The sequence below is a fragment of the Symphodus melops genome (assembly GCF_947650265.1).
Source record: "Symphodus melops genome assembly, chromosome: 21".
In the NCBI taxonomy this organism is placed as follows: Eukaryota; Metazoa; Chordata; class Actinopteri; order Labriformes; family Labridae; genus Symphodus; species Symphodus melops.
In genome coordinates this window covers 2,589,864-2,599,962 of record NC_136711.1, presented here as the reverse complement: position 1 = coordinate 2,599,962, position 10,099 = coordinate 2,589,864, and the positions used below count along the sequence as shown (strand labels likewise).

Here is a 10,099-nt window from a genome sequence, read left to right as displayed (position 1 = left end):
GTTGCATCATTTGGAATATTTTCATCGTCTAAACGGACAAAGAAAAAAAAGTAAACAATTCTTGAAAAAGCTTTTTGATCCTAAATTTAAGTCTGTCGACAAAAGTAGGAACCAATGATGGGACTAAGAAGGCATTGCTTTCATAAAACAAGTATCACATCGAGTTATTTTCCAGATTCAATCATGCTGTTGTGATTACTAACATTTAAAAGCACGAATAACTGTATGTAAAACAGCCGACAAAAACACAAGTTAAGTTTTGCTGTCATTGATTCAGCGGGCGAGGGTCAGCACACAGTAAACATGAGACATGAGCTTTGCAGACATTATTTTCACCTGCTTGAGTTAAACAGCAAGAATCTGGAGTTGGGACAGGAAGTGGAAGATTTTTAATCGCTAGCTTAAATTCAGGTCTCGTGTATCACAGGGCACATGAGGACTAAAGTGCAGAACTATTCAAACTGATGGAATATTATGGGATGTTTGATTTGCTATGAGCACAGAGTTAGCATCAGCTTTCAAATGTGGCAACTGCATTCTCCTCTCCCTGATTTTGCGTTATGTGAATCTGTCAAAGCCACTGGTTCAGACTTTGGCGGGGCAGATGCCAAATACAGATCCTGCCAAGGTTGTGGGTTCCATTACTAGTGGACCACCTTTGCTCAAAAAATGCACACTCTCACACACTGTTAAAAAGAATAAACGGCTGAAGGTTTGCCTGCCAGGACAACACAAGAAGAGGACATTTACTCAGCCGTGACAGCCTCAGAGCAAGGTCAGGCCTCTCTGCCACTCCGAGGGCTCGGACACATTTCAATCCCTTTGGCAGCGTGTGGAGATAAAGTTGGACGGATGTGAAGCGGTGCTCCAGAATATTGAATTTTTCGACGCTGCTGAGAGTTCAACAACTTCTACAAATGTTTTGATGACCTCCCGTAATTGCATGCTACAAGAAGTTGTGTTTTGAAAGAAAATATGATTCAAACTTAACTTGTCTGTGGCTGGACCAATAAAAAAGGAGTGCAGTGTGGGTGTTTGTGTGTGTATTTTGGCTTGTAAGTGTCAGACATTAATGCATGTGCTAACATAATTTAAAAACAGATGCGAGAGATACTTTATATGTGACATTCAAGAGGAGTATGGTGGTGTGCTAATTAGAAGATGTTTTCCTGGGGTTGTGTGTGTGTGTGTGTGTGTGTGTGTGTGTGTGTGTGTGTGTGTGTGTGTGTGTGAGAGAGAGAGGAGTGTGCGTGAGTGCACTTCCTTTGTAATGATAGCTCACGGTCTCTTTCCAGGCGGCCAGGCTACTCATGTAAACCTCAGGGTCTCTGCCAACCCTCGGAGCCCAGAGAATATGGCCTGCAGCTGGGCCACAGAGGGAGCTGGAGACCCTGTACTTCAGAAACCACCAGCATCCATAATTAACCAGATGCAAGACAACAAACATACTCACAAAATGTGTTCATGTAGAGCTGACGTGCTAGTAGGGGTATCTGAAGCTGGCGCCACACCCCCCTGAAAAAAAGTATCACACACTGTCTGCATCAAACTTTCCAATAAAATGGTAAAGATACATCTATGGAGGAGTGGATGTCTTGGACAGTAAAGGTTGCCATCTACAGGTCAGTTGTGGAAGTGTCAGTATAGAAGTAATGCAGAGGTGTGCATTTTTTTTGTTTTTTTTAAACTAACTTCTTTAACTGTTAATCTTTTAACAACACTGTTAACCATATTTTACTGCAGCATTGATGTTAATTACTGTTTATATCATTACAGTAACTGAAATAGGATCTGATTTTAACAGCTTCAGTCGCTGATGTGGTTTATGTATATGACCATTTTGAAGAGATTAAAAACGTTTTTTGTATTTAAATTGTTTTATGAGATATATATATACATAGATATATAGAGATTTTTTTTTTGGGGGGGGGGCGTTTGTTTTTGTTTTGAAGCTTTTATTTTGAAAGCAGGGTTTGCGACCTACCGGCCTAAGAAACCGGATATAAAAGGGCCGACAGGTGGGCACGGACGCTATGCTGAGGGAAATCACGGTCGTCCACTCAATTCTACACAGGTGACCTGCTGGAAAGCTGCACAAGGTACGATCCTGCTTAGTTTACCTATTTATCCTGCGTGTTTGATTTGTTTTTGAAATCTTATTTATATATATAAATAAATCTTATAAATATCTTCATACCTCCCAGCCACCGAACTGTACGAGAATTAAATTGTACAACAGCCAAACAAAAATCTACTAAACGGTTTGTTTTGTCTTCTCTGGTTGTATCTGTACAGCTTCAATGGACAATAAATCTAAATCCTCTTTTAAAGAAAAAAAAATAATCACACAAACAACTTGCACATACAGGAAGTTCTTCAAGTCAAAACGCATTCAAGTAGTTTGTCCGACAGTTTACAGAAAGTCAAAGAAACACTTCTGTTGTTCTTGCATCTTCATGAATATAAATGTAAAAATAGCAGGCAGTCTTATTCAGTGCATAGATAACATGGTTACAGTAACTCTTGGGAATTTAAATGGAAGTGACTGATAATAACTATTTTTATAGTAAAATGTACTATAAGGAAAAAGACAGCAGCAGTAAATGGTAAGTGAATACTGAAAGAAGACGATGCATTTTACAAGATCTTATAAAAGAACTGATTTACTTTGTTGAGAGAAATTCTACTGGAGAGTTTGACGTGAATCTTAATGAGGTATTTAAGGAATGTAACTTTGTTTAGGATTTGCAGAGAGAGAGTGGCGTGGTCCTTTCACACGTGTCACAGGCTGGTCAAAGATCCTTCAGCAGACAGGAAGTCCCTCTCAGGCCTTTTCTCCGGTCCACGTCACACACTGACCCGACCTGAGCACCGATCCTGGACCGAGCAGCAGATCCTGGAGCAGCAGAAGTCTCAGACCTCGCTCGTTACTGCTTGTCCTTGCCTGAGACGAAGATAAGAAAACATGTACTGCTACTGCAGCGATGCAAAATGCATGGAGACATGGTGATCGAATCAAACTGAACACGTTGGAAGAATCACTCCACTGTTTCAATAATTTCAAACTTTTGTTCCTACAGCTCCCATGCGATCAGCTGCAACATTAATATTGATCTCTGAGGATAATAATCCCATAATATGCTCCAGTGTGTAACACAAGGTGCTATTATGCATGACGACTGTGTTTACTTCTGCTCCTCTCTGCTATAAATACTTTGTCCATCTCTCACACAAAATCCACTTTTTTTTTCTTTCACATCCATCTTTATTTAGTGACGTCTATAATCTTATTTTGAAATTCTTTTCAAGCTTTGGCTGCTTTGTTGTTGCAACTTGAAAACAATGTGATTTTTTTTTTTCTTGTTGCACAAAAGGAGCCTAAAAAAAGCATCTCTGTTCAGACACAATGTCCTACTGACTTGTGTCTTTTCCGTCCCTCTCTAAGTCAGATCAGAGTTTTGGGGAAGGTCGGTTCGTACTTCTTTACATTTTAAGCGCTTCATATATCTGTGGTCAATCTCACCTTTGCCGGGGACAAACTTGAGCGAGTTGCTGAATATTCAAAAGCGAGACACTCCTTCCTCCGGGCCGTCGTTCACAAACTCGTGTCCCAGCCCGTTGCCACACTTTCCACACAGAACCTGCACGCATGAAGCACAGACCAATCAACGTCATCCTGATGAAACACATGACCTCTGTACATGATGCTGCAGAGTGAGGCTTCAAATGATTCACAGTGACCTTGAACGCAGTGAGCGACTCCATCATCTTGGTGACGCTGTCCTCTCGGATGGTGTCGGTGAAAGCCGGCCAGGGGGACGAGTGGGCGAACTTTGATCGACTGGAGAACAAGGGGTGGTTACACTTGGAGCAGACGTACATACCTGAGGGGGGAACAATCATTTCATAAACACGGTACAGATATACGATTCTTCACTCTCATTCAATAGAATATTTAAGACGGCAGGTGTGTAACGGTTGCTGTAAAGACTAATCGTGACAAATCGAATCAGAGATGTCGAGGTTCAAAAATGAATCTCAATAATATGCTGAGCATCAGCAGAGATGAATTTAGAAATTGAGGAAGAATCACCGTCTTTTAAATCATCAAACATTTTGACTTCAAGACAGGAAATAAAAGAGGTGAGAAGAAAACAGACAAAAACTGTGTGACAATATTACAAGAAGACGGAGAACTACACAAACAACACAACCAACATGATGCAGCGTTTAATCGACACCTCGGTGAGAAGCTCAGATCACCTCCACTTAACGAGAGCATAAAAACATTAAAAACAAGAATGTCAGCAGCTCCTGAAGGAAAAGTAAATCTCGAGAGAATCGTATCGTGAGTTTCATGAAACGTTACAGCGCTACCTTTAGTACCACAAATGTATGACGGACTAAAGAAAACATCCAAATCTGAAAACTTCAGTGACTATTCAAAGGAGTGACGAGGCAAAAAAAGGTCTACTGATTTATTTATAGCACAACTTCATGGCTAGTGTAAGTATAGGTGAAATCTATATTAAAGCATGATTTAACCATTTAAGTGAATAGTTTAACAATTATTTATTCATATATACAGTATGTATATATATATATATATATATATATATATAATATATATATATAAATTAAAAAGTCATTCTGCTTTGACTTGAAAGTGCTCTTTTGTAATTGGAACAGGTGCTACGACACGTCCCCTCTCTGTTTACCATGAAACAACACAAAGAAAACTAAAAAGGTGAATGAGAACAGGTGATGCTGTCCTCTATAATCCAGACTACATGCAGGTTACATCACATCACTGAGAACTGAAACGGTGCGCTCACCTGGTTTGAAATGATCTTTGTAGACCTCCCCGCCGAAAAACTGACAGAAAGACATGTTGAGGTTTCTGTTTAGATAAGAGGAAGACAAGAGGGACCTTAATCTGGTCCAATCTTTCCTTCTATCGGCGCTGACTGATGACCGGACGCTCTCGTGTCTCCCTCCTCCTGGCTGCAGATTTAATATAAGCTCCGCCCACATGCATTTCCTTATTTTAACACTGGATGTCGCTGTTTGACAACAGGAGGAATGTGGACATGAGATCTCCTTCAAAGCACTGAATAAATGACGTTTATCCCCCCAAAAATAACAGATGAGCAAAATGCTTCTCCTGTGATTTTTAAACAAATTACATCTTTTATTCACAGCAGCAGAGTGAGGCCCTAATCCAAGTTTGTTAAAGGGGACATGTTATTAAAAATCTGCTTTGCCTACAGCAAAAACTTTTGTACAGGTCTGCCATTTTTATTCTTGCTACAGAGGAGTGAGGTCTATGGAAAACTTAGGGGGCGGGGCTTATTGCATTTAAAGAGACACACACCAAAACAGAGCGTTCTGAGAGAGCTGGTTTCTACAGGGTCACAAACCTCCTCTGGTGCTAATTCATGTTATATTTGGACCACAGCACAGATATTCCTTTAGACCACAGGGGACTGTTTGAAAAGAGCCCCCCCCCCCCCCCCCATGGGCAAATACACAAAGCTAATGGAGCTCGAAAATGTTTTAAACCTCTAATTGTAACATCAAACGTTGACCATGCTGGTAATATGCAGGAATGTGAGCATAGTCTTGACATTTTTGTTTTTTATTATTCAAAGCACCAATCATTAATCCACCCTATACAAAGGTACTTAACAACAGCCAGAAAGCTGGATCAGACTGCAGGCTGATGAAATGACATATTTTTATTTCAATATATTTATTTTTTTTAGCATAAGGATTACAAACTCATGAACTGACTCGAACACAAAAAGATTCAGCGGAAGCATTATTTCATATGACAAGAAATCCATTAGTCTATAAAAGTTTATTTTATCAGAGCACCAAAAATCCAAAAAGACAATAAATGTGCAATGTTTCTTGATGTTGTAATTTTGTGGTTTATTATATTGAAATAAATCTGTCACCTAAAGTGAGCTGTGTTTACCTTTGAAGGTTCACGAAAGAGAGAAAATAATGCTGAGTTATATCACAGTTGTTCCTCGCGCACGTGAGAAGATGTCACCTTAAAAAATGGTGTCAGTGTTTTCACAGTCTGGCAGGTTTCTCCTCTAGCTTTCCTCTATAAATAAATCAATAAAAAGAGCTTCATCATAAAAATAAATTCATTTTTCTTGTCAAACTTGGAGATAAATAAGACATCTTTTCTTTTCTTTTTTTTTTGTTCATGGCAGGGCTGCAGCCGTCATTCATATTTGCAGTAGTGTTTCAGAGCCTCCGGCAGCTCGAGCCAGTCAATGGCCATCCTGTGGACGATGTTTTTCTGAATCGCCTTCCTGCACAATGTCTGCAAGGACGAGACTGCGCCAGAGAGAGAGAGAGAGAGAGAGAGAGAGAGAGAGAGAGAGAGAGAGAGAGGGAGAGAGGGGACGGTGGATTAGCAGAATAAAGGGATGGTGAGAAACTCTGAAAAGTTCTACAGTAAAAGTGTTGATGGATAACTAAACAGATCTACAGTCGATCATGTTAATGGAGCTGATAAAAAAGTTGACTGTCCTGATGACGAACAAAGTTTGAAGTGTGGAGAGGAAGTCTGAACTTAAAGTCTCAGGCTCTCTTTTGTTGTATAAACGTCCTTTATTTAAGAGGGATGTGTCTCTGTGTTTCAACGTTACTGACCGAGTCTTTATCAGGACAGACAGAATAAAACCAGGTGCTTAAATCGGACGTCATGTGACAGACGTGATGGTCACATGATGACGTTTGCAATGGTCTGATTTAAGCAGGAAGCAAACAAAGCAAGACCCAGAACTTGCTGTTATACCCTCAGTATACGTTTACACGTGCTGAGGTATTTTTACGTTCAGTTCAGACTTCCTCTCCTCGTCCTCAAGGACAGTCAAACGTTTTTACTAGCAATCTAACTTCTGTCCTCTGTTCTTAAAGAGCACCCGATTCCTCCGCTTTTTTTTTTTTGACCAAGTGCAGCACTCACTTCGACCTTTCTCTCCTCGGTCATTTATGTCTTGTTTTAAAAGTCAATTACACAAAACGACAACACACAAAGTTTCCACAGAAAGATGTGAAATGACAATAAGGGGCCCACAAGGGTGCAAAATGTCTACAAGGTGACACAAGACGACTACAAAGAAACACAACGTGACAAAAAAGAGATGCCTGATGACAACCCCCCCCCCAAAAATATGCATGATGACCGCGCCCCCCTGCTGGCTTCAAAAAACAGCCACAATGACGACACGGTTCCAGGAAGAGATAAAAGATGACAACAAAGAGAAGCTTAATTTTCTACTTTTCTACAAGGAGAAGAAAACTACATTAAAACAAACTTATCGCATAGAGATGCAAAAGGACCACACAGAGACATCCATACAGAGATGGAGGAGAACATGAACAAAGGGACGCACATAACTACAAAACAGACACACAAAGGGAACAGGAATAAAAGTAAAATGACCACATGGACCCAAAACAACCACAAGATAAGTCGAATGACAAGATGCTAATTTACAATAAAGAGATAAACAGCCAGTCAGGGATTCATCTCTGGCCGGTTGTTTAGAGAGTCTGGGGAAACTCACATCCATACTCCACCTGGACGATTCGGACACACTTCGTAGCGGCAAAGACGTCCACCACAGCATAGAGAGGCTGGATGGCGGGGATTCCCTTTGCAGAAGCTCCCATGTCCTCTCCATTGATGACGATGTGCATGTCCGCCAGGTCTCTGTCTTTCTGAACATACAGAACTCCTATCCTGCTGCGTCTGGCTGTCGGAGGCAAAGCGTTGGTTTTATACAAGTCGTCCAAAATGTGACTGAAGCGTCCGGGCCTGCTCCGACCGACCAGCTTGTCTCTGGGAATCCGAACATTCTCAATGTACAAGTGAGTGTCAGTAAAGAAAGTCTTGGGTTTGCTGTTGTTGCCCCCTCCTTGGTTAACACCTCCTTCCACCTCCCCTCGTCCGAGCCGGTGTCCCCCGGCCAGTCCTCCCTCTCCAGCGTCCTCACCCTCTGCTACCGGGTCCTCTATGACCTTGTTGTGGTTGCGAGTGATGGCAAAAATCCAGCTGTCCCCGACGTCCGTCAGGTCCGGGATGGAGTATTCAGGTACCACCTCTAGGCCTCCTGGGTCTCTGGCTGTCAGGCCGACTCGGAGGTGTCCACACCAGCCCAGCTCCTTGTCCTCGATCTCTATGAGGAAAATCTCCCCAGGCTTCAGGGGGTGTTTGCTGAAACACACTCCATTAGCGAAGCTCTCCACGCGGGTGGCCTGGGTTCCTGAGGGGTCCAGTATGACGTTGGTGCCATGGATTGGGTGGAATTCCATGAACTGGTCAGGAAAAGGCTCCATTGTGAGTTGAGTTTGCATCAATTCAAGCAGCTTTTCTGGTTTTGGGGAAACAGATTGTACATCAACAAAATTCAGTGCTGGAGAGTCAAAACGAACAAAAAAACAAAGCCGAACTTTCTGAAAACTTTCCGTTCAAAGCGACTTGAAGCGGCTTCCAAAGGCTGCTGGCCAACACATGGTCAATGGAAGGAAACGCAACAACTTGCAAAGACAGCCAATAAGATCCCTGCTCTCTGTTAACTGTAGGCAACTCGGGGGAAGGTTCTGGTAGGGGGGCTATTTTTGAACAAGTTGCACATGTCAACAGATGGCAAGGTATGTGTGTGTGTGTGTGTGTGTGTGTGTGTGTGTGTGTGTGAGAGAGAGAGAGAGAGTGAGTGAGCTGATGGGGGTGGCCAACATGCACATGCTCACACTCACTCTTGTGCACAGATATCGAGGTGGGGTCAACAGGAGCAACGAAGCCCGCTGGGTTCTGAGGCTTAATCCATTTTACAAACCCAACGTAATAATCATCACACACACATATGTTAATAAGGAAGGCCTTTCAGAGCAGCACTCTATATAGAGTCATGCCACACCACAATACAGTCTGGACTGTATTATGATGTAAAGCAGCAACAGTAATACAGCAGGATAGAGAGGACTGGAGAGATTTGCTGTAATAACAATGAAGAGGTATTAGATTTACTGTAAGAGGGGGAACTCTGGGGAGATTTTTATTTTATTCATTTTATGTGATAAGAATAAACGTTGCTTTATACTAAGGTTCAGTACATCAGTGGAAAAGCTTCTCTGTATGTGTATTATTTAATATGGATGTAAAAGATTCACTAAACTCACGATACGATTCTCTCACGATTTGAAAATGAGACTGCAGATAAATAATGAAGATTCCTGTTTTTAATGTTTTTATTCTCTCATTAAGTGGAGGTGATCGGAGGCGGAGCTTCTCACTGAGGTGTCGATTAAACGCTGCATCATAGTTGTTAGTTGTGTTGTTTGTGTAGTTCCTCGTCTTCTTGTAATGTCTGCACACAGTTTTTGTCTCGTCTGTTGTCACTCAACACTTTTCATTTTCCGTCTTGGAGAAGCAGAAATGCTTCCACAGACTTAATGGTCACTACAGATGGGATTAGAAGTGTGGAAAGTCAGCTTTTGGCACCTTACCACAGCAGCCTAAGCACCAGTGAAAAGACATTGAGGCTGTCGTGTGACTTGACACAGGAAGTAACTGTTCATATATTGATATTGTGATTTTTCTGTCCCACCGATAATCCTGAAAACTGTCTCCAAACAAACTGCTCCAGGGCTCTAATTCTCCTGCAGGGCTCTTTGGTATTAATAATCTCCATGGTCCAGCACAAGGTCTGCTGCCCAGCCCTGATTATGATGATGCGCTGTGTCCGTCATAGTCCATCATCTCTCAGGGATGGAGTGGGTACGCAGCAGCCAGCTCAGCTGCAACCAGGTCAAGAGACGTAAGAAGAAAAAAAAATTGCCTCATTAAATGAAATATGTAACAGGATTTATGATGCCCTGCAACAGATGGTCAGCCAAAGACACCACGGTGAATGTATGAAACAATGGACATGCCGGCCCAAATTTCATGATCCTCAACTTTGAGTGGCGATCCGTGCAGGCAGTTTGTGAGCACTGTAAGGTTGGAGGTCTGCCTGTGCATTCGCCGTGGATGTCGTCATGTGGGCTGAGGCCAAGTGGTGCTTAGTTGGTC

The 10,099-nt window shown here is 42.0% G+C and overlaps 2 protein-coding genes across 2 annotated transcripts; both read right to left on the bottom strand.

Annotated features, from left to right (window-relative positions):
- Positions 1 to 2,675: 2,675 nt before the first annotated feature.
- On the bottom strand, positions 2,676 to 4,994 carry msrb1b (methionine sulfoxide reductase B1b). Its single transcript, XM_079334234.1, has 4 exons — positions 4,836 to 4,994; positions 3,742 to 3,884; positions 3,524 to 3,641; positions 2,676 to 2,944 (listed from the first exon to the last, which is right to left on the bottom strand). The coding sequence occupies exons 1-4, from the start codon at positions 4,888 to 4,890 to the stop codon at positions 2,928 to 2,930; spliced, it is 333 nt and encodes a 110-aa protein (XP_079190360.1). The 5' UTR covers positions 4,891 to 4,994; the 3' UTR covers positions 2,676 to 2,927.
- Positions 4,995 to 5,818: 824 nt separating this feature from the next.
- neurl2 (neuralized E3 ubiquitin protein ligase 2) lies at positions 5,819 to 8,590 on the bottom strand. Its single transcript, XM_079372749.1, has 2 exons — positions 7,593 to 8,590; positions 5,819 to 6,354 (listed from the first exon to the last, which is right to left on the bottom strand). Exons 1-2 carry the CDS (start codon positions 8,380 to 8,382, stop codon positions 6,239 to 6,241), a joined length of 906 nt encoding a protein of 301 aa, XP_079228875.1. The 5' UTR covers positions 8,383 to 8,590; the 3' UTR covers positions 5,819 to 6,238.
- Between the last annotated feature and the right edge of the window lie 1,509 nt (positions 8,591 to 10,099).

Coding starts and splice junctions, on each gene's coding strand:
- neurl2 (XM_079372749.1), bottom strand. CDS start 8,382: ATGCAAACTCAACTCACAATGGAGCCTTTTCCTGACCAGTTCATGGAA. Junction 6,355..7,592: donor CGTCCAGGTGGAGTATGGAT/GTGAGTTTCCCC, acceptor TCTCTGGCGCAG/TCTCGTCCTTGCAGACATTG.